Source organism: Heterocephalus glaber, unplaced genomic scaffold, assembly GCF_053883595.1.
Source record: "Heterocephalus glaber isolate CG9 unplaced genomic scaffold, H.glaber_assembly_v1.0 deba00000331, whole genome shotgun sequence".
Lineage (NCBI taxonomy): Eukaryota > Metazoa > Chordata > Mammalia > Rodentia > Bathyergidae > Heterocephalus > Heterocephalus glaber.
In genome coordinates this window covers 53,771,879-53,796,787 of record NW_028258142.1, presented here as the reverse complement: position 1 = coordinate 53,796,787, position 24,909 = coordinate 53,771,879, and the positions used below count along the sequence as shown (strand labels likewise).

At 38.6% G+C, this 24,909-nt stretch overlaps 1 protein-coding gene and 1 non-coding gene across 3 annotated transcripts in view; one reads left to right on the top strand and one right to left on the bottom strand.

Moving 5' to 3' along the window:
- The window catches only part of Taf4b (TATA-box binding protein associated factor 4b), a 225,887-nt gene that overhangs the window by 108,976 nt on the left and 92,002 nt on the right, over window positions 1-24,909 (top strand). Inside the window, exon 15 of one of the 2 annotated variants that reach the window (XM_013075212.3) lies at window positions 21,581-23,678. The exons of the other annotated variant lie outside the window; for it this stretch is intronic. Within the exon in view, the coding sequence (XP_012930666.1) occupies window positions 21,581-21,745 (165 nt within the window). The 3' untranslated portion in view covers window positions 21,746-23,678. Of the gene's footprint in view, window positions 1-21,580; window positions 23,679-24,909 lie in introns of those variants that run through there. 2 annotated transcript variants of the gene reach the window in all.
- LOC147830137 (small nucleolar RNA U13) lies at window positions 16,765-16,861 on the bottom strand. The gene has a single exon (XR_015445037.1). It is a non-coding gene; the product is annotated as a small nucleolar RNA U13 (small nucleolar RNA).

The following is a 24,909-nucleotide window of genomic DNA, read 5'->3' as shown; positions in this document are numbered from 1 at the left end:
AAACAAGCACAGAAGCCAGATGCAGGATGCATACCTGCAGTCCCAGCTACTTGGGAGGCTGAAGCAAGAGGATTACAAGTTCAGGTTCAGCCTGGGAAACTGTCTGACTTAGCCAGACCCTGCCTTAAAAGGAAAAATAAAAAGGCCCGGGGGTATAGCTCACCAGTAGAACACCTCTTGGGTTAATAGCTGGTGGTGGTGGGTGTGGACGACAAGCACAGAGAGCATTCATCAGCAGCTTCCTGCTCATAACCAGAATGGAAGGCTGGGAAATCTACATTGGAAGGTCCTGGGAGGTAATGTTGGTACCTGGAGAGGATTCTGTCTCCAGATGGCCAGGATGCTGATAGTTGTTGTGTTTTGACACTCCAGGTAGGAGAAGAAGTCAGGAGGCAGAATGTGGTGGAGTCCATTGGTTTGTCTTTTCCAGAGAATTTGGTAAATTTTCCTCATTAGTGCCTTTGCATGGTCATTTAAGCACATAGCAGGATATGACTTCCAAAGCTCTAGACTTGGGTGGTCTTCTCAGTCAGGCACAGAATGCCCCACACATTTCTTTGTGCCTATCAGAAAATACTGTTTGCCTCCCTCCCTCCCTTCCTTCTTCCTTCTCTTTCTATTTCTGGGGATTAAACCCAGGACCTCACACATGCTAGGCAGCACTCTACTATTGAGCTATACCCCGGGCCTTTTTATTTTGAGATAGGGTCTTGGTGAGGTGCCCAGGGTGGCCTTGAACTTGCAGTCATCCTGCCTCAGCCTCCAAGTAGCTGGGATTACAGGTATGTGTCCTCATCCCCCTAGCTTGCTTGTATTTCTTCATTTCTTTATTTCTACTCAATTTATGAAAGGATAGTTACGTAGAATTATTAAAATAGAGCTCTTTGGAATGTAATGTTCATGTTGGATTTTGGGAATAACTTTGTGGTAGTGTTCAGAGTAGATAAATTTATCTCGGTATGTAATCTTTGAGATCATTTCCAATGGCAGCATTTTGTACGTCTTGAAGTTCTCTAAAAGGAAAAAAATCACTTTATTTCATTTCCTTAAGTGGCACATGTAGTAGCAGTCATTCTTTTTCACCGTCTTCTTCCACCCAGCTACAGGGGACGTAGTTTTCTGAAGTGTTCGTTATTATCTATTACAACAGACTTCCAAAAGGTTTAAACAGATTTATTGTCTTCCAGTGCTAATCCAAATATGTAGATTCAGTAGAATTTACAGGATTTTATTATTTTAGATAAAGAAGCAGGCCCTTATATTTTAAGATATATTTTTTGCTTTTTTTTTTTGGTACCGGGGATCGTTAAGATATATTTTTTACATTCTGTTTTGTTCCCACTAACATAAATATATTTACCTCTTTATTCATAAATGACCTAAACATAATTCTCAATTTCAATTGAATCATTTAAATTTTTGAGAGTTAAAAATGGATTTTCTTTTGTCAGCTACATTCAGCAACTTTCGGTGAAATGTGTTGAATTGCACATTATAGGCTTATGTTTCCTTTAAATGACCGCAAAAGACTGAAAACAGTTTGGCTTTACACAAATAAAGAAGAGAGAAGAAACAGTAGTAAAGGTAATCAGTAGTATTTGAGTTGAAATTGATTCTGATTAAAGATTAGAGGCTTTGCTTTTGGGAAAGAAAAGAACAACTGACCTAACAGAGGAGGCCTCAAATATTAAACTAAGTGACTTACTTTTAAATATGAACAAATTGACAAGCATCACAAAATATTTGAGGAAAACCTCTTAGATAAAAGATAGAAGGAGGAATATAAAAGAACTGGCATGAGACAGAAACTTGAGGAAAAGAAAGGCAGTGGGGTATATTGCAACCACTGTACAAAACTAGAAGACCATCTTAAAAATAATTGGAGAAAGTGAACCACTCTTTGGAAGTGGAAAGCATAATGACAGAAATAAGCAATGATAGAGTTATCAGTTAAAAGCCGTGGCCACCCTAAGAAATGAGAGAGCAGGAGGGGAAGAGGAGAACAGGGGAGAGGAATGGAGAGGAAGATGATATGCTGAATTTACTTGTCAAATTAGCTAAGCTTGAACTGTGTTTTTCCTAGAATCCTTTCTTGCATAATTCCTGGGTGGGATGGGCCATGAGGCATTTTGATCTTGGAAAATGGAAGTTAAACTCCAGCCATATTCCTTTTGTGTTCAGAAGGTCAGGGTGGGGACACAAGGCACTGGAGTATCTCAGAAACTGTTGACATGGTTGGGCCTTTCAGCTCCTCCTCTCGCTTGGCTTCTTCAGAGCTTGGACCAGGCCCAGCATGGATGGAGAGTTAACAGCTGAACATAAGCTCTCTCTGCAGTGAAATCACTACAATAAATGGCTTATTCTATGTCATGTCGTGTTCTCTGTGTGAATGCTGACTGATACAGAAATATGTGTCATAAATAGCTGTGGAGTGAGAGCACCTTAGGATGAGTTCCTGAATTACTTCTGGGTTTTGTAGAACTGTTTCTCTGGTCTAATTTGAAAGACAGTAATGGCCCTGTTTCTAGTGGTAAAGGATCAAAGAAGGCTTGGTATTCAGTGCCACAACAGTTATTTTAATTACAGTTTATGGACAAATGTCTTTGGAAGACAAGGTTTTGAAAGGACAAGTATTTACTACCACAGACTATTTTAGTGAAAATAAGAATAATGGGATAGATCTGACCCTTCTTAATATACTAGAAGACTTAGGAAAGGAAAAATCTTCAAATTCTGAGCTAGAATGCACAGGAGTTAAAGCCTCTATAACTGCCCTTAAAGAAATCCTTTTCCCTTGTGGTTAAAGACAGATTTTTGAAAGCCAGACCGAAAGTCTAATCCTGAAGATGACTGAATTGTACCACTAACTGAATTTCCAGCCTGTACAGTCTTATGTGTTAAAAATTATAACATATATTAGGGAAGAGGAAAAATGGAAATTGTGATAGGGACTATGAGGAGATTCTTATGAAACTAAGTACCTTGGACTCCTCAACTTTGCCCAGCTGCCTTTGCCAGAACTTCTTGCCCTGTCTGAGGGAAGTCAGTCTCCCCATAAATCGGCAATGGCTTCCCTTAAGATAGTTGCCATACATGGGACTGCTGATCTTCCTCAGGGAAGATCACCTTGCCACCATTGCTCTTTACCTGTGACCAGACTCAGATTCACCAACCCAGAAACTGAGGTACTAAGGGTGACCCGTGTGGAGCTGATACACTAAATGAATTGCGTGATTTTGCTTGACCAGGGGAGATGGTGTTGGAATGGATCGTAAAGGTGTGAGTTCAGAGAAGAACTATAAAGTTGGATGAGACTGAATTTATTGATATGGGTTCATAAGCAGAGATTTGTGATAGAAGGTGTTAGGTCAGAGGTCTAGGAATGGCTCTTGGCAGTATTTTTTAGTTGGTTGGTTGAAAGCTAGGCCTGAAGGTGACCTAAACTAAGTGAACTTGAGATAGATGCCGGAACTTTATTTGTGTAGTATAAAAGTTTGTTGCCAAAGGGGGTGGGGAGATTGAGATATTAGAGGGGATTTATCAGGTAAGACTTCATCACACATGTCCTCAGGGTGGATCAGGAGGATATTCCTTTTGTTATACCTATGAGAAATATATTTATTAGAGAGCTCTACTGGCTATTTGCTTTAAGCCAATAATGAGAGGGCAGCTGCTGCCATCACACTGGGCTCGCTGACTTTATTGGGAATGATGGAACCCCAGGTGGCATAGACATGTAGTAGCACTTAACTGCTAAAAACAAAGTGGGAATGGTTATGCTACTTGTCAGCAAAGCCAGTGCAGTAATAGAAGAGTCTGAGCTGTAGAGACCTTTGAGACTGATTAGTTGATCATGGAATCCTAGATCTCAGATAGGCAGCCGCTAAAGTCTTTCTTGATTTATACATATAAATAGCTGTAGGTCTGATGAACAGAAGTGTGACTTAGATTAACACAGCCCACAGTTGTAGGCACTTAATCCATTCCCAGACTCACAGACCAAAGATTCTAAATCAAAGGAAAGCCAGGGACTCTCATGCCCAGACCCCGCCAGACAGCCCAGAATTTATACTTTAAATCTCCTAACCTTTCTTTGAAGGATCTGTAGCCAGTAGTGAGAGTGACTGAGCACTGAAGAAGGGGAAATAATTAGATTTGTTAATAATTGCTGGGCATGGACTGCAGAAGAATCTTACGTGAATTGTAGAACTCCATCAGTGTCGATGGAGTTTTGCCTTTGGTCCATCTCACACTGGGACCCTGCAGCCACATTGTGATTATTTCCACATTTCTGGAATGCATAATTGGGATAGACATATTTAGCAACTAACAAGGTTCCCACATTGGTTCCCCGGTGCATAGAAGTAAGAGAAGGTCAAGTGAAAGTCACAAGAGTGGTGTCTACCTACCAAAATACCAAGCTGTTCCTGAGGAGATCACAGAGCTACCCTCAAGAATTTGAAAAATGTAGGAATAGTATTCCTCTTGTATCCTCATTCAGTACCTATTTGGTTTTGAAGAAGACAGGTGAATCTTAAAAAAATGACAGGAGATTATCATAAGCTTCATCAGGTGATGGTTTCCATTTTCTTTCTTCCATATTCGGTTTTGCGGCTGAAGTAAATCAGTGCAGCTCTGGGCTTTTGACATGCAGATACTGATCTGGCTGGCATATGCCTCTTTTCTCTGTGCCTGTTTGTAAAGACATCAGCATCAGTTTGCTTTTGCCTGGCAAGGTCAGGCATGTACCTCAAATAACTACAGGGTTGTATCAAGTCTTATGTGACAAGGCAGTGTTCAAGCCTTTTCTTCTAATACAATATGCCAGTCCATTATATTGATACCATGCTGATTGATTTGGTGAGCAAGAGGTAACAACTCTTCTACACATTTTGGTAAAGCATATGCATGGTGAGCAATAAATCCCACCAACATTCAGAGGCCTTCCATCTTGACAAACCTTCTTTAGAGCATGTGATAACCATTGCAAGGGAAATGATAACTTGCTGAATCTGGCCTCTGCTGTCACAAAGAAAGAGGCACATTTGGATTTTAAAGGCAACTTGTGCTTCTATTGTGGAGATTGTCCCCCTTCCAGGATCCCTGCTTTGTTCCCTGGCCTCATCAGCAGCTCTGAAGCTGCCCTTTCCACTTCCATTTAGTGTCTGGAGTCTTTCTTTTACTACTTTATTTCTGGTGGGCCCTTACTGTCACCTCTTCCCAGGTTATTTTCCTTTATTTCCTATGGCTTTTATCTCCCCGGAGTGGTGATTTCTTTTTGCTTCTTCTTTAATATGAATTTTTCAATTGAAAACTTTTAGTTTGATCATTATATGTTTATTGTAGAAAAGTAAAAGAATTGAGTTACTCACATTTTATCACATTTCCTAAAAATTCGTATTATAATAATGTTTTGATAACTTTTTATTTAGTGATATGTTTGTATTATCCATTCAGTGTCGTACATATTTCATTGACATGTTGTAATTTACTCATCTCTCTGTGGTTGAACATGTTTAATTTTGAAGAAAAGGTTGTACAGGCCTATTTCTAATTAAATCTTTGAGCCGTGTTTTTATTTTATGGTGGCAATGATTGTTTTTAATATCAGAAATAGAATTGGAGGGTCAGATTGAACATTTTTTAATTATTAAATTTAAAAGATATTTATTGTCAGTTGGTGTTCCTCAAAATTGAAATAGTTTTATGTTTCTACCCAGTGGTGTATGAAAGTGTCTGTTTTTTAGCATCTCATCAATATTAGATATTTTTTTAAAAATCCTGCCATTTGTTATCTTTAAATTGTCAGTCTCTTCCTCATCTTCTATTAAGGAATCATAGTAAACTTTTGAGATACCATTTGTGTTCATTAATTCATTCCTTTGCCCAGCTGTGCTAGGCATGATGATGAGAAGAATTGAACTAGGCCTCAACCTTCTTGGAAATTAGCAGTCCAAAAAGTTACAGTTTTCTTTATCAGAGGAGTGGTTGATTTATGCTGCTCTGGCCTTTACTACCTTATAACTGAGCATGATTAGGGCTGTAGTTCTTGATCCTTCAGCAGTTGGCCACAAGTTACCTATGCATAGCTCTCCAAACATTTCAGACTCCCATGTCTTTTCTTCAAGTTATTTTCCATTGCTACATTAAATATTTGGTCACTGTTCCTCCCAGGGAGAATTGTGTTTTATATGTAATATTTGAGGCCTGACATGGTGTTTTTCCTCAGAGTTCTTTGATTATATATAGTAAGCCTACTGATGAGCTTATGCTGAGAAAGTTGCTTTTTTTTTTTTTTTTTTTTTTAAAGTCATCCAGCTTTAATAGGATTCCTTTGAGTTTTCAGGGTCCCAGGAAGCGCTCTGGAAACCTTTATCTATCTGATGCTTCTTCTGGGCATGCTTCTGTAATTTAGCCTAGCACCACTCTCCCTAAGGTATAGCAGCTTCACATTACCAGTTATATTATTATCAGCATTCCCTACTGCTTCACCAGGGGTGGTTGCTTCAGCTCTTATGCGGCTCTTTGTTTACACTTTAGTGACTATGAAAAGCGTTAATTGCTTGTTATACAGGATTACCTGTAGCAAGTATCAGTCAGGTCTTAGAGAACTTTCCAAAATGATAGGTGAATGCTAATTAACAACAAACTAATGTTTTCTGTTAGTCCATTACTAAGCATCTCTTTCCATAGTTTAAATGACAGTTAATTTCTCTGTGCAATTTGCTCAAATTGGATGTTCACATTTTCAATTAATGTTACCAGTAAAAACCCAGGTTTCCATGAAAAAACTCAATCTGCCTCAGGTATACTTGCAATGGTACCTTCTAATGGCATTAGAATTCCTATTTAAGCATTTTCCCAAGAGTTCCATAGAATGTTGAATAAAGAGCAAACATAATATCAGGTGTTCATTTGAACTTTTTTTGGCTTATCAGTATATGCCAGGTTTGAAATACAGTTCAAACCTGGCATGTTGTCGTTGAAATACAGTTCAAATACAATTAATTCACCATACCAAAGTATACCATTGGGTAGTTTTTAGTATGCTCACAGCCGTGTACAGTCATCACTACTGTCTAATCTCAGAACATTTTCATCACCCTAAAAAGAAATAGTTGATATTTCTTTAGCCATTAGCAGTCATTGTCCGCAGTCCCTGCCTGCCAGGTACTTGGGAATTCTAAGGACTTATTCAGAATAAGCATTCACACAATCCAGATGGACTTTCATATAAATGAAATTATTGAATATGTGGTCTTTTGTGTTTGGCTTCTTTCACTTAATGCTTTTGTGGTCTATCCATGTTGTCACATGTATCAATAATACATTTCTGGTTTGGGTTGAGTAAAATTCCATTGTGTGAATGTGTAATGTTTTATTTATCTGTTCATCACCTGATAGACATTTGGATGTTTACACTTTTTGCTTCTTGTAAATAGGTACTGTGATTGTTCATATTCAGGTTTTTGTGTGGACATGTTTTCATTTCCCTTGGATATATCTCTAAGAATAGAATTTCAGAGTTGAATGGTAATTTCATCGTTGATATTTTGAGGAACTGCCAACCTACTTTTCATAGTAGTTTCTCCATTTTACTTTGCTACCTAATGCAGAAAAGTTCCAGTTTCTCCTTGCCAACATTTACTGTGGTCTGCTTTTCAAAATTACAGCTATTCATGTAGATGTAAAGTGTTATCTTCTTGTCATTTTGTTTTTGTATTTCTCAGATGACTAGTGTTGTTAAGCATTGTTTTGCTTGCTTTTTGGTCATTCGTGCATTTATTTCATAGAAATAAAGCTCAGTCTATTTTTTCCTTGATTGCTTGCCTACACTTTGTCATACCTAAGAAATCATTACCTAATATAGATTAACAAAGATTTATTCCTATATTTTCTTCCAAGAGCTATATAGCTTTAGTTCTTACATTTACTACATGTTAAATCCATTTTTATTTCTTTTTTGTATATAGTGAGTCAGGTGCCCAAATTCATTCTTCTGCACATAGATAAATGCAGTTGTACTGACATCATTTTTAAATTTTTATTTATTTATTGTTTTGGTACTGGGGATCAAACTAGGGACCTTGTGCTTGCAAGGCAGGTGGTGGCACCACTTGAGCTAAATCCCCAGCCTTGGCATCATTTTTTACAAGACTATTCTTTACCCATTGGCTAGTCTCAACAACCTTACCAAAACTCACTTGATGATAGGGTTTGTTTCTGGGCTGTCAATTTTATTGTCTATCTGTATACCTGCCCTTTGCCTCCTACTGAATTGTCTACACTATAGCTTTGTGAAGTAAATTTTGAAATTGAGAAATGTAAGTCCTTCAATATCTGTTTTGTTTTGAAGCTTGTTCTGGCTATTACATTTTCATTCATACATAGGAATTATATATTCAGTAGTATATTTGTGAATTATATATTTATATATATATTCAACTTGTTAATTTCTGACAAAAAGGTATATGCTATTTTCATGGACATTACATTGAATATGTAGATAAATGTAGGTAGTATTGCCTTCTTAACAGCATTAAAAATTCCAGTCTGTGAACATATGCTGTTTTTATTGCTATTATTCCGTTTCTTTCAACAATGTTTTATGGTTTTCACCATGTAAGTCTTGCTTTTCTTTTGTTAAATTTATTCCTAAGCATTCTTTTTTGATGCTATTGCAAATGATATTGGTTTCTTAATTCCATTTCTGGGTTGTGCATTGCTGGCATCTGGAAATACATCTGCTTTTTGTGTATTAATCTTGTATCCAGCAACCTTGCTGAACTTGTATATTAGCTCTATTAGCTTTTTGTGACTTCTGTTAAGATTTTCTATACACAAAATCATGTTTTCTGCAAATACTCGTGGTTTAGCTTCTTCCTTTCATCTCTGGATGCTTTGTATATTGGTCTGTTTATTGTTACTTTAACTATGTAACAGTAGGAAATTTATAAAGAAAGAAGTTTATTTGGCTCACAGTTTTAGAGGTTGAAAGTCCAAACAGCAAGGGGCTGGCTTTGGTGAGGACCCTGATGCATCTCCTCATGGCAGATGATAACTACAATGGTGGGAGTGTGTGCAAGAGAGATCATATGGCCAGATAGAAATCCAGAGAGCAAGGAAAGCCTCCTTTTATAACAGCTTGCTCTTAGGAGAACTAACACAGGTTCCCACAAAGCACTACCTTTGTTTCTTTGAAAGTCGCACTGCCAGTGACCCAGTCAAATCCCACTGGGCTCCACCTCTTAAAAGTTCCACCACCTCTCATATTGCCACACTGAGAACAAGCTTCTGACACAACCAGCCCTTGGATGACACACTGAAACCACCATATCCAAGCTATACAGTTTTGCTATAGTTTAAACATGGTGCTCAAAGATTGATTTATTGAGGGCTCTATCCCCAGTGTATCAGTATTCAGAGGTGGGATCTAGAGAGGGCACTGGTTCATGAGGGCTCTAACCTCATTCATGAAGTGTACAGTGGAATGGGCTATGAGGAAGTAGGGCCCAATTACAGGAAGTAGGTCACCAGGGACCTGCCTTTCAAAGTCATATCATGTCTCCAGCCCCTTCCACTTTCTCTGAATTTCTTGCTTTCTTTCTCTGGTTCCTGGCTGCCATGAGAGAAGCAGCTTTTTTCCACCATGCCCTTCCACAATGATGCTTCTACCTTGAAGCTAGACATCCATGGACTAAAGCCTTTGGAACTGTAAGCCAAAATAAACCTTTTCTCCTTTAAGTTGTGTATGTCAGGTATTTTGTCTTAGCAACAAAAAGCTAACACACATTTTATTTCATTTTCTTGCATAATTGACCTGATTAGAACCTCCGGTAGAGGTGAATGGAAGTAGTGAAAGCAGACACCCTTTTTTAATTCCTGAATTTAACGGGAGAAATTCCCACTGTGAAGTATGATATTACTGTGGGTTTTTAAAAGATACTTTCTATAAATTTGAAGAATGTTATTAGTCACTTTACTGTCCATGGGAGAAAATAACCAACACTCACAATTTAAAGGAGAGGTTTATTTTGGCTTATGAGTTCAGAAGTTACAGTAAATGCATCATCAGCTGGTTCGATGGCAGAAACAAGATGGTGGAAGAGCCTGGCAGAGGAAAGCTGCTCGAGCCATGGAAACCAGGAGGCAGAGAGAGGAAGGATGAACTGGTGACAAGAACACACCTTTCCAGGTCACACCCTGGTGACCTACCTCTTCGAACCAGGCCCCACCTCCTCACAGCACTGTGAGCAGCTCATCAGTAGATCAGCCCATTCATGAGTATGGTGCCCCTTGATCCAGTCACTTTCCAAAAGCCCCATCTCAACACCTGAGACTTTGGGGAGACATTTTAGATCTAAACCATAAAAGATTCATTTCCATTCTTAATATTTTTATCATGAAAAGGTGTGTAGGATTTTATCATTTTTTTTTGCCTCTGTTGAGATGATCATTTACCTTTATTTTACTTTGTTTGATTGTTTTGTGGTACTGGAAATGAAACCCAGGGCCTGGTGCATATTAGGCAAGTGCTCTGCCACTGAGCTGCAGCTTTTAAAAAGTGTATTAATGGATTTTTCCTATGTTGAACCAACCTGGCATTCCTGGGATAAATTTCTGTTATTCGTTACTGGTATAATACTTCCTAAATACGTCTACATTTTGATTTCTAATATTTCATTAAAGAATTTTGATCTATATTTACAAGGGATAGTGATCTATATATTCTCTCTACGTGTGTGAGTCTGTCTGTGTGTGTCTGATTTCTTTGTCTTTGTTATCAAATTAGTACTGTTCTTGTAGAGTGGGGTAGGGATACTGTCTTCCTTTCAATTTTTTGGAAAAGTTTGTGAAATACTGGTGCTAATTCTTTAAATGTTTGGCACGCTTCACTACCAAAGAGCATTTAATCCTGGGGGGATTTTTGACCAAAAAAAATGTGTTGTTGACTAATTCAGTCTCTTGTTTAGGACCATGTAATGTTTAATTAATTTTTTGCCTCTTAGTACCAGACATGTAAGTGTCTTGCATCCTTTTTCATTCTTTAGTCTTGCTCTCAGTATGTCTTCTTAATTCAGCATATATGAAGAAAGTACAGTGGCTTGATAAACCTTCTCAGAACTTTATAAAAACTGGTTAAGTGGTTATGTTGTATTTCAATTGTGATATGAAAAGCAAGTTTGAGTGTAAAACCATGAAGAAATTACCCTTGATTTAGCTTCAAATGTGTTATTTAAGGAGACTTTAGTTGTCCCACAAAGGATACTATGGGAATATCATTGTGTTTTTGTGTGTGTTTTAGCCCAGTATTACACATAAATGAGCCACTCAGAGTCTGTCTGGGACAGGTCATCTCTGGATTTATTACTCCACTCAGCAATTTGATTTCTAATGTTATTTCTTGTGTGTTGTAGTTTGTTGCTATTAACAGTACTTTTCAAGGGTTGTATTTGGTTTCCCTAGAGATTTCAGCAAAATCAGTTATTCTTCATTTGCTCAAGTCAGTCTTATATATAGCAATAAAAGCATGTATGTTTTTCCCTTGGAGATTAAGTAAGTAAAGTTAATGTTGATGAAATCATCAGTTTTGGAAATAGAATGGTAAAGTAGATTAAGCCTATTAATTGGATGATTTTTTTAAGCTGCTTATATATGCTTTTAGTCATTAGCTTATAGGCTGCTCTCAACTAGGGGCAGCACCTCCTCCTGTGGGGTGTTAGAAGTGGAGCTGTGTTTTGATTCAGTGACTCAGCAAGGGTTGGGGCAGAGTGTGTGCTACTAGCATTTGGTGGCTGGGGGCCAGTAATACTAAACATTGCACAGTGTGAGGGGGCAGATCCACCCAACTGAACTACCCAGAATTCCAATAACACCCCCACTGAGAAGCACTGATAAGGAAATTTCTCATGCATTTCAATACTTGCAATATTGAGTTAACCATATTCTAGCATCTTACAGTATCTTCCAGACAACTTTTTAATTTAATAAATAAATTTTCACATTAAATATTGGAGTTAATTTTTTTTTTGTATTTGTGGATGTACTATTCACACGTCACAGACTTAGTAAACTTTCATACTGATGTACACAGAGAAGATTAGCATGTCCTGTTGGGGGTCGTCTTGGGGAAAGGTGACTTTGAAATCTCAAATTTTAATTTGAAACTTCAAATGAACTTTGCATTTGTTTTTTAGATGTAACTTATATACAACAAAATGTGCTGGGTTTAATTGTAACTACTACTCCAAGTCAAGATATAAATTATTTCTATGACCTGCAAAAGGTCCTTTTACCACCCTCAACCCCCCTTACAATCCCTGGTCTAACCCCCCTTACAATCCCTGGTCTTACCCCCCTTACAATCCCTGGTCTTAAATTCCTGGGTTAGAGCCCCATTGTCATTAAGAGGGCCATTCTTTGCACACTGATCTCTAGATTTAATGCCATCCTAATTTTAAAAAAACAAAAAACAAAGCCTAGGGTTTTTTTTAAGGCTGACAAGATGATTCTAAAATTTATAAAAAATAAAAAGAACCTAGAATAGCTAAAAACAATTGTTACAAAGAGCAAAGTGAGGAGATTTACATTACCTAATTTCAAAACTTATTACAGTAATCAAAGATTTAGTATGGACAAAAACACAGAAAAATGGATCAAAATAGTGTGTATGTGTGTACATTTCTGTTTTATCACTGTAACAAAATACCTGAGCTCTTACACCGAGAACTCTGGTTTCTCCTGGCTCACAGTTGTGCAGGTTCCTGTCTGTAATAAGTCAGACCCATGATCGGACCCTATGCAGAGGCAGTGCATCATGGCAAAAGCATGGGGGGAATCAAAACCCCTCCACTCACAGCCAGGGAGCCAGAGAGTGAGGAGGGGGCTGGGGCCCTGCAGTCCCTTCAAGGCCACCAATGACCCACAGAACTCCCACTAGGCCCAGCTTCCCAACAGAACCACTGGGGACCACAGCATGATGTCATACTCTGAGGAGCACTCATGATTCAAACTGTAGTGATACAGCAAATGATTTTTAATGTAGTCTTAGGTAATACAAAGGGAAAGCTATTTTAATAAGGTGTTGTAAAAACACAATATTAATTCCTCTCAAAATTCCCCCCTTGCTTTGAACACACTTATCATTTTTGCCACTTTCTGAAGCACTTCTGGAAGTCCTCTTTTATAGGGAACAGGGAAAGGGGACGTTACTAGGATCTCTGCAGTAAGTCCTAGTCTCCTTTGAGCCACGGCAGCACAAGGCAAATTACAGGAAAGGTAGAAAAATGAGACTTTGAGAAGAAGCTGAGCTTTGCGCCTGATCAGCGCTGCTCTGGCTTACTGCACCTTTATTCAGTACATCAGGATAAACAAAGTGTAACAATCCAAGAACAATGAGAAACTGAGCAGATGAAGATTTTGTTCCTCCCAGGATGTCTTCAGCTTGTCCTGGAGCATCACAGCATTACCGGACCATTGAGGCCTTAGCTGTGACCAGAGGCCAAAATGAAGTTTTGTCTTGAAATCCCATAGCTGGCCTGTAGGCCGGAGAACTAGGCCTCATCAAATGATTTTTCCCCAAAATGATGTAGAATTGCTCCTGACACTCTGTCTTAATTGTCTTTGTAAGGTGTGATCAAAACTACAGTGAACACAGCTGCATAATCCAGTATGGAAAGGTAGGCTCATTAAAAACATCCATATTATTCGCCTACTGGCACCATGTGACTCTTGGTTCTTCCCCAAAGTCAAAATGACCATGTGGCCGGGGATTTAGCTCAGTGGTTCCTCGGTGCCTGCCTTGCAAGTGCAAGATCCCGAGTTTGATCCCTGGTACCAAAAAAAAAAAAAAGACCATGAAAGGTAAATGTTTTGAATTGATTTATGGTATCAAGACAGCCATGACAGTGCAGCTAAAGTCCGTCCACCACTGCTTTGGAAAGGAAAAGGAATGATGGGGGCGAGGGTATTTTAAGGGAGATTAATGGCAATGTATGTTTTATGTAACATTTTAAAAAATTAAATATTCACTGTATTTTTATCACACCTCATAAACATTACCATAATTAGATTAAGTCCACCATCATACGATTTATTTTCTATTCTATTGTTTTTTCTTTACTGTCATCATTTGAGTTCATTAAATAATGTTTTAATATTTGATTCTGTATCCTTTGTTTCTTTTATAGCTATACCACTTTTATTTTTTCAGTGGTTGCTATACTTACCTGTTTAAAGATAAAATATACATCTTTAACTTAATACTCAACTTTGAATTAATACCATTCCACACATGAGAACACTTTAAACCATATAATTGTATTACACACTCCTTTTATCCACTATGCTTTTGTTGCTACCTAGTTTTATTTTCACATAATGTAACCTAATCTAACCTTGATAATACATTGTTATTACTTGGTCATATGTTTGTGAAAGAAAAATTAGTTTTTCATATTTACCATTTTTAGCATGCTTTCATTTTTTTCCCTGCAAATCCATCTTTATTTCTGGTAACGTTTTCCATCAGCTGATATGCAACTCACCAACTCTAGAATTGGAGGCTTCTCAACAAAGCTACTGTGAATACATTTAAAGGTATAGATAAACCCGCCTTTATTTGTGAAAGCAGCCCTCACTGTTACTGCAGTCTTTGTTTTATATTCACAGTTCTTCAAGGATAAGATCAAAGCTCCTTCTTAAAGAAAAGTGTTTAACTGTCAGTCCTTGAAGAAGTTTTAATAAAACAATAGGTAAAAGTGATCTGTGGACACAGTTTGTAGGAGTTTTCTGAGGATTTTGCAGGTGTTTTAATATAAGTTTTCAGAAAATAACAATGGTATAAATGATAAAGTCCTCATTGGGACTTTGAACTTGGCCATAAGTAATCAAGTTCCTGCCTTTCAGTGGACTCTTTATTTTGCTATTTGATATTCTGATGTATATATCACTTGGTGGACTGCAGTACTTTTTTATGGTTAAAGTGGCAAAAAAAATCATTTTGAGTAAATCTCATCTAGTGACAAGTTGGTCAGGGACTTAGTAGCTGAGAAAAGTTGTTTAGATGCTGAGTAATGCTTGTGAATAAGGCATCAGAGGACTACATTTTCCTTTCACATTTGTTGGCTTAAAGCTAAGAATGACCATGGTGTTTTGAATTAGAAGACCCAAAGCCCATGGAACGGTTTATTTTCATTGTTCATTCACAATAGTGATATTATTGGGTGTCGTTAGACACATGGCTGTCCTACAAATGCTGATTGCATTCCACCTCAGTAACAAGCCTTTCCCCTTTAGTGAATGAGAAGTTAAAGATTATTGCATTGCAATACAGACATAGAGTGCTGGGGAAAACACAGAGTACTGCTGACTTACATAGGAGTTGCACCTAGTCTAGACCTGGGCTCAGTATGTGCTGTAGGCAGTGAAGAAGCATGGTGTCTGAGTTGAATCCTGAATGACTGAGGTCATGGGACCTGAGGACACGACAGATGGATTGGAGAATGGAGTTCTGGGAAGAGAGGATGCTCTGGCAGTTCACTGTCTAGATCAAAGGGCAAAAATAATTCGTTGCGTGATCAGTGGTCTTGAGTCAGGATGAAATGAATGAGAGATAAGACGGGGGAGAGAGGTCTTAGATGATTCTGTGTCATACTTGGCTACTTGGACTTGATTTTGTAGGAAACTTTTAGCCTTTGGAACATTTTAAGCAAAAAACAGTCTTGTCAGATTACCTAGTATTATTTTAGATCATTTGTACTGCAATGTAATGTTAATACCAGATAGAAAAATTTTTTAAAGGTTGCTGAAGTAATCTAGGTAGAAAATAATGGGAATAGAAATATAGAAAGAAATAGATGGTTTGGAAACAAGGGGGAAGAATCGATAAGAGTAGCAGGTAGACTCTAGAGGAAAAAAAGAGTTGAGGGCATCACCCAGTTCAAAGCATGCTGATTTGGATACCTGTAGTATTTAAAGACTTAATTAGAAAATTGAACAATGAGTCTGTTAGAGAGTATTCTGTTTGGGATAAAGAGAGGAGTCATTAGCGTATGACAATTAGTGTATTATCTTTATAGTTTGCATAATTACAGAACTAGAATTAGGACTCAAAGCCCATGATTCCATGCGACTTCCATCTTTTTCTCTAAAAGACTGTTGAAACACAGGTACTTAGGAATGACAAAATTCTAGGGCAGAAATGAACAAATTGGGTTGTCTGTGTTCTGAAATAACTCAAAAGGAATAAAATGAAGGTATTCAAATGAGAGCTCTGTTGATTCAAAAGTTCTGCTTGCTGACCAGCAGAGGGCAGTCAGTCTCAAAGCTCAGTATTTTCTGCTCTGTTCCCTTGCGGCCTAGAAAGCTCAGTCTTTTGAATATAGATTTTCAGCGTTCTCGTTCCACTGGGTCTGGCGTCCAGGGCACTTTTATTTATTCTTGATTCTGAGTCCTAAAAGATGTTCAATTTTTATTCCAAACTAGATCTTTAGTCTACTTCATATTTCTTGTGTCGAGTCCTTGTTTCCATCTTAAAGTTCTGGTGACCTGGAGTTGGGACTGTATAAACTGGGTAGAGAGTCCGAGAAATACAGGTATTAAAAACGTCCTGGTTTCTGTGCTTGGTGAACTTGAGATTCAGGGAAACGTGTTTTCTTTGTCCTCTGATTGGGGGAACGGAAGGAAAAATGTTGACATTTGGTTTCTAGAGACAGTGTTGTTAAAGTTAGTTGGGTTTTATATGCATGTTTGATTTTTATTTTTAGTCTAACAGGTAATGTCTCTATAACAAGGTTTGAAGGAAGAACATCTCACACATGTAGCATGAACACCCAGTTATCACACTCATGAACCGAAGGATCTAGCTTCCTTTTTACAGCTCTTCCACTGTTTGATTGGAGGGTTGTAAAGAAAACTTCCTGACCCTGGATAGATACTTCATCCACCTGCAGCATAGCTGTAGTCTACTTTTTAGCTTTAGGTATTCGGGGCTCCACTGAAATTTTTTAAATTCACTGAGATAAGATTGTGTAACACAAGATAAGTGTGACAGCATGAATTTCTTTTAAGTTAGCCAGTGATTTAGCAAGAACTCTCTGTGCCCCGGTTTCTGAGTCTGCCAAGTAGGGATAGGAACAGCAGTTAGCTTATACAGTTGGTTTGAACACTGGTGCACAGTACACACTTTATAAATGCTGGTCTCTGTCATTGTAGTGAATTCAGTCAGTTGCAGGCAGTGAATGTGATTCTAGCTCCAGAACCTCCTTCCTCATTCCAGTTTAAATTTCCTGTCTGTGTTCCTATTTTTCAAGTTCCTGCTAAATCACTGGGACAACTGGTGTTTACCACTGTGCTGCCTAGCTCAGTTCCTCATCCATACAAGGTGCCCAGTAACCCAGGTGATTTTTGAATTGGATCAGAACATTGGACGAGCACAAAGCTCAGTTACTTTCAGTGATCTGCTTGGAAACAGGGCCAAGTCATAGAACCTCAGCAGGATTCAGGAAACCTCCAGGTTCATAATAGTGTTGTTTCTGCCTCTGACTTAGAGCAGAAAACTAACTTAAATTGTGAGAAAAAAAATCACAAAACCTTTTAAAGGTTTTACTTCACAACTCCTGATCTCTTAAGTTAAAAGGATAAAAACTTGGATGGCTGATTATTTTTAGTTACTTAATTTCATTCTTCAAACAGTGTTATTTCTCCAAAATTAGTAGCTATGATACTCAGGGTTTGTTTTTTTAATAAAAGCAGACTTCCTCAAAAGTTTTAATGAGTGTTGTCTGACCTTAGGAGGTTGGAGTATGTCAACAGTGAAGTTTGGTTAGGCTTCCTAGGACATATGTTGGGTACTTGGTAAGTGAATTCTCTCATCTTCCATTTACCTGGCCTCTTTTCATACAGGTGAAGAATCCAGATTAGGAAATATCTTCATGTAGGAAGTGGGATGGGAAAACTATTGCAGAAATAAACAATGCGTTATGACAAGAGCGTGGTTTTTTCCCCTCACAAACTTAGCCCTTAACTACATTGGAGTTCTTTGGCATTAACAGTGTGCTGTGACCACAGGTTAGACCTACTCAGCCTTGGGGAAGGGATTAAGGAAAGTCAGAGCTAATCAAGAAAAGGCAGATTTGGTGTTTATGGCTGTAAGTTACCAGTGTGCTCTCCATTCTCTTCAGTGGGGATGACGGAGAGGTGCCTGATTATCCTGGCCAGGTCATCATGAAATGAACAAGTCAGAATTGTAGACTTTCCTAAAGCATAAACAGGGAAATAAAATCAGGGAAACGCATATTTGTACTCAGGTTCAAAAAAGATGGACTTTCTAAGTCACTGTCTGAGGGGAAGAGAATGCCATCACCTTCGAGAAGTTGTGAATTATGAAAGACATTCCTGTTGGCTTCCTGACTGTCCCTTGGGGTTTGTTTCATTTATAACATTGCCTCAGGCCTTCCTGTGCATCCTGTTGGAATGACCTCCTTTTCAACCCTGTGCTGGCAACTGTAATGCACCCCCATCCTTCAGGCTTGTCACGTGACAAATGTGAACTGTGACCCCTTTGTTCCTTAACCCAGATGATTGACTATTTTTTTTACATTTAACAATTGTGCCTTTTTTGTTTTTCTTTTCCTCTTTTCCCCCTTTCTCTTCTTTTAATTTCCTTTGAAGGTAAGGCTTTTTTAGCAATTTAATTTTTATCAAAATATGACATTGATGGAGAAAATACATAAATCATGCTCCTCGTAGTGTGAACACACTCATGTAAACAGTAGTCAGATCAAGAAGGAAGCATCACCAGAACTTTAGAAAACTCTATCCACCTGTAATCACTCCTCAGATCCGCTAGGGGACTCACTCGACTGACTTCTATAGCTTTGCCCTTTGTAGCTTTTATAGTTTGGGGACTTGATGGACAATCATTATGTCTTCCTCTGTCTCTGTGTCCTTTCATTTGACATCGTTGTCATACACATCTGTGTCACCCAACTGTTACTTCTGTGTAGCATTCCATGGTATAGTCCCCAGTCTTTTTTTTCTGCCAATGCTGGCGATTGAACCCAGGGCCTCGCATATGTTAGGCAACCGCTTTACCACTGAGCTACATCTTCAGCCTGTGATAGTTCCCAGTCCATCCACTGTTAATGGACACTGGGATTGTTACCAGTTATGGCTATTGTGAATAGTAGTGTGAAACATTCTTGTACATGATTTTTCATTACATATGACATACTTCTAGGTGTTACATAAAAATGAAATTGCTGACATAGTGTCCATCTGGTCACTTAATTTAAAAATTGATATGAAGCACTGAACTACTATCTTAGACAAACTCTTGTAGGAAATATTTTTAAACATGTATAGATTCAGCTTAGCGTAACACATCTAGTTTATGTTTCAAGAAAATGCCCTAGTTAAGTGTACTGTAGTTTTAAACAGAGAACTCCTGTATACAACACAATTGCTTCTCACTGCCACTGACAGTTTTTATTAACTTTCTTCCTAAAATATACTTTTTATTCATTTTTCCAAAGCTGAGTTGTGGGCTCACTCTGAAAAAACTCTTGTGAAAATCTTTCCTAGTGATAACTTACAGTAGTTAAGGTGACACCTGAGTTGCACCATCTCTGGGTGGTGATGGCTGCAGAGAGGAACGACACGCCCAGTTCTCAGCTCAGCTGCCGCACTTAGCCAGGTCACAGAGCCTGGCGTCTGCACACGTGCAGGTTGCATTCTTACCAGGAACCCTGCAGAAGGCTCCACGCGGTCAGTCAGCTCCAGGATAGGTCGCCAAGCAGCTGTGCAGTCGAGAACTTGTTTCCCCTTTTCTAAAACATGGGCTTGCCACAGTTTATTCCATGGATTCTTGTAAACAAATTTAGCCTAATGAATGTAGAAAAACGATTGTGATACCATATCCTTCAAAAACTGGAAAGCATCCTTTAGGAGAATTTATTTGACCATCAGATAAAGTGCCCCCCATGATGATATGGACATGAATGGAATGAAGTTAATGGTTTCTTACTCTGGCGTTCTGGAAACCTTAATCTCTCTCCCTACATTAAAAGAAAATAACCAAAAATATGAAGGGAGCAGTTAAAATGTGATGGTTATAAAAGGATAGTAACAGGGCCGGGGATTTAGCTCAGTGGTTCCAGAGCCTGCCTCGCAAGCACAAGGTCCTGAGTTCAATCCCCGGCACCAAAAAAAAAAAAGGATTGTAACAGCTATCTATGTTAGGCAAACATCTTTTCTCATGTAGGTCTTTTGCATGGACAGAGGAGAAGCGCCAGTCGTACCAAGGTGGTTTTTGAAGCAAAATATGGTAGAAAAGAGAGTAAAAGGTTTCACTTTTATAAGACTATCCTTTGTGAATTGTTTGCTTTTCATTTCTTCTTCCAGTTTTATTTCAAGATAGTAATGGATAGACATTAATATTTATAAAACTTTTAATACTGCAGTGTAGAATTCCATTCATTTTTGAATGATGTTTGGACCTCATGTGGGTTGCTTGGTTTTAAACCAGTAAATTCAATTCAGAAAAACTTATTGATGCCTTGTGTTTTTCTTTGTACTTTACCAAGCCCTAGAGGGACAGAAACAATAATCACTGTCCCCAGAAAGCTTCTGATCTAGTGAGCATGTGACGGTGGTGGAAACATAAAATACTGTCATACCATGTGAGGTCACTGACACGGGGGGCAAGTAGACCCATTTGAAATGGATCTCACAAGATGAATAGATTGGCCTAGGATGGCTGCTTCTGTTGGCAGAGGGACAGTGTGGCTGGAGTTAAGATGCTTTGTGAAGAAGGTGTGGGAAGTAAAGCCAAAAGAAAGCCAGGCTGGTATGGGTGGTAGTCTAGCATGGTGATTAACAGCCCTTAATTTAGATCAAATTAGAAATTGACTCCCAGTTCAACCTTGATGTGTGACCTCAAACAGATTGCTTCATTTTTCTAAGCTCACTTTCCTCATTGCATAGCACTCAAATAACTTGCTGCAATATTGTGTGAAAGAAAAAGATAATGTGTGAAAAGTATGTACTGTAGTTCTCAACATTTTACAAGTTCCCATGTGGCTGTACTGGACAGTGGGCAGCCATTGACAGTGTGAATCATGCAGGTCTTTGATTTTGATTTTTTCTAATGACATACAGCAGACCACACACATTTAAAGTGTACAATCTGATAAGGTTTTCAATGTATGCATATACCTATGAAGTCATCACCATGATCAAAATGAAAAATGCATCCATCACTTTTAAAAAAGTTTTGTGTAAGATCTTTAAAGTGGAAAGTCTGGCCTGGAATGTGCAGAAAAATGGAGTGAAAGAGAGCCCAAAAGTAGAGAAATGCCTAAGTTCAGAGGCCATTGCTAGGTCTAGGGAGGAGTGATTGAGGTCATGCACCCGGTGAGTGGGTTGGAAACCAGGCTGCTGGAGGGCAGGGCCGAGTCTTCATCACACCCTGATCTCCAGGCCTGCCCAGTGCCCAGAAGATAGTGGGTTCTTGTGCACCAGACAGGCTTTCCCGTTATGAAAGATTCCGCTTTTAAAGTGCTTCTCTTATCCTGTTTAGGGTTCAAAAGACAGTCTTGCTTGTGGGACATCCAGCCTGACAGCCACCAAACAGTTGCTCCGTCCAAGAATCACGAGAATCTGCCTCAGGGACCTGATATTCTGTATGGAACAGGAAAGGGAGATGAAGTACTCTCGAGCTCTGTACCTTGCCCTTCTGAAGTGACTGCTCCACTCACGGTCCAGACTCTTGTTTACTGCCAAAGAAGACAAAAAGAGGATCGTTGCACTGTCCTGAAATCTCAGTTTCTGAGAATAGTTACCAATATGCAAGACCATTGTTTACCGTTAATATGCTTTTATGAAATCTTACTGTACATCTCATGGGGTTCTTACAGACTAGAACCCAGCTTTGTCTTCTGAGAATCAGCTGTGAAGGACACTTTACACAGAAGTAGCAGCTGCTACCCGTGTGTTTCTTACAGCAGGCTGAGGCTCTGCTTGTTACTACCTGCTTCCCTTGCCTGACTGTGACAATGAGGTGTCTTCCCTGATAGCACCCTATCACGCCTGTGTTGAGATGCTCAGGAAAAGAAGAATCACCACTTACCGAGAAGAATGTATTTTATCCTAAACTGAGCCTGTCTCAGAACGTTAGGGTTCCTGTGCTGGAATCACAAGTTGCTTAGTTAACCACAATGGTCACCTGTAGTTCAAGGTGACACCACTGTAGTGACTGGGTGGGCTGAGCCCCGTGGTTGCCAGAATGAGACCACTGGGGAGTTTGTGCCTGAGGTTGCCAGTTCCTTGGCTCCTTTCACCATGTGCTGCTTCCGATACCAAGGGAGGTGACAGCTTTGTCAGGGAAGCCTTAAAATTGAAGCTGCTGCTGATACACCTCATTGGAAATGCAAAAGGTAGAAAGTACCAGAAGGAATGCTGAGGCATTGAGTTTGAACTGAGCAGGGAAAAATGAAGATGGAATCATAAGACAGGAAATGGACCACACATGCCCAAAGAGGAAGGAGTGCAACTGGATTCCAGAGCAACAGGTACACACTTTGTTGATGGGAAAAAAATCATAGCCCAGCCAAAAGGGAAAGCATATCAAACATTTTTGAATTACAGTGCTATTTCAAAAGAAAATTATTTTTTGCTTTGTATTGTTTTAAATTCCAAGAAGGATGGTTTGAGCAGTTCCTTCTCCTTTAAAATTTTTTAGTTACTGTAAATTTTAAGCATCTTGGTGCATTTAAAAAATCTTAATTGGTGATTAGAAATTTTAAGCAATAGGAGTCCTGTTTGGATTCTGGACTTAAACGGTACTGTGAGATCCCACTTCTGGGGCTCTTAGCTCTGAATGCGAGAAGCATGTGATGGGACTGAGATATGGATCCTCCGAGGAAGACGCTGATTTTGTTTTAATTTTATCTGTGTGGATTATAGCTGACAAAAAATAATAGTGGTTGTTAGAGCCACATACAAAAAGAATGTTTGAATCCTCCAAGAAGGTTTTAAAAATAGGAAATGTTGTGCTGCTTAGAAAAGGAATTCAGGGGAACAAAACACCTCAAGTATGTTACTCTTCATTTTGTTCTTCTATTGGAACTGTTATGACTGTATGTTACAGTAAGATTTAAATTGGCCACATTGTTCGTTTCAGCAAGTTATTATGTAAAGTGCTATAAATTATGTGTATGTTACAAGAGTACTTTAAGAAGAGATCTATACCCAAAGTTGTTTTGTATATTTAAATGCTTAGCTTTATTTTTTTTGTAAAGTGCAGCATACTTCCATATTTGTGTATAATCTTATTGATCAGATGTTTAAAATTATTTCAAATACTTCATTAAAATAATTATTTTATTATAAGAACAATCTTGCTCAGTCATTGACTTTGAAAGCCAGGTTTCAGTAGTAGCCCGTCCCAGAGGGCTCAGTTCTGAGGGGCAGTGCATCTTCCTTGGCTCTGATTGGTATTTATTTTGGAGCGTGGGCATTTGGGTTCCAGAGCTTGGCTTCAGATCCAAGTTGCTGTATCACTGTCTTTGAAACAGGTGTAAAATTGCATGCTGTTTGACTCACAAACAAAGCTAAAGAATATTCATTATAAAAGCTTTTCTTGGCCCAGCAAGATTTCCTTACTAACATCCTTGTTTTCAAAATGTATTTTTAGAGAACATTTTAAAACTTCGTGTTGCAGAGTGTATCTTACACTCAAAGAACACTAAGTGCATCCAAAGTCATCTTCCACTCAGTTTGCAGAGAGGTGGCCTTGAGGTAGATTTGATCTGCAGATGTACTTTCTTTGGCGTAAGATTTTAATTCACAAAATCTGTATTTCCATTTCTTTTGAAAAATCAGAAGACCTGAAATGGCTTGGTACACCCTGTGTATGGCAGTGCCAGGAGCAGGCCAGTGGTGCTCTGCTTAGTTAGGAGGCAGGGTCTCCCTCCTTCTCTGATTCTTTACGCACCGGAGTTTGTAACCCACTGCCCTCAATATTTATCACAGGTGATGAACAGTGAAAGGGGAAAGTATCAGAAATTCTCCATTTATTTACTTTTTTAAAGTGCAACTTTAGTGATATACATTTTATATAAAAAAACACCCATTTCATCAATTTAGTTGAAACTGCCCTTTTAAATTGTCTCCTGAACAACTATAAGATTCTTCCTCTAAAAAGAAGCAAAGTTTAACATTCTTTTAAAGCCTGTATTTCTTAAAACTTGCATCTGAGGTAAGTTTTATTAAGACCTTTTATACTGATGTATCATGGTTGTAGCAGAGAACCCAGTGTTGAGGTGTAGTTTTTAGGAAACTAATGGAACCAAATGCTCAGGCTGATTAGATTGTGTTTTATCTCTTTGCTTAGTTGTATAATGAACCAACTAAATGTTTATAAAACTTTGTTTTCAACAAGACCTAGTGACTACAGGAGACAAGAGTTTACTGCATCACATGTTTGTACATGACCTAGTAAAGACAGATTTTTTACATTCCTATCTTTTCAAGCACTTTCATATGCCTTTCCAAACTGACACAAATGTATGTTTATTTGTTTGTTTGTTTTTTACTTATGGGCATTACGTACATTTGATATTCTTTTTCTCTGACTTCTTTAAACATTTTAGTTTTTTCATGCGCATTTCAGTTGTATCGGTGCTTTAGCTTCTACTCCTTCCCTTCCCAGCCCCCAGAACTGGAGATTGAACCCAGAGCCTTGCACTTTGCACTGAGCTACATCCCCAGCCCTTTTTATTTTTATTTTGAAACTGAGTCTCACTATATCCATAAGTTGCCCAGGCTGGCCTGGAAGCTGCAGTCCTCCTGCTTCTGCTGGGATTATAGGGCACCACCATGCCTGACTACTTTTTCACTGAAGTTATT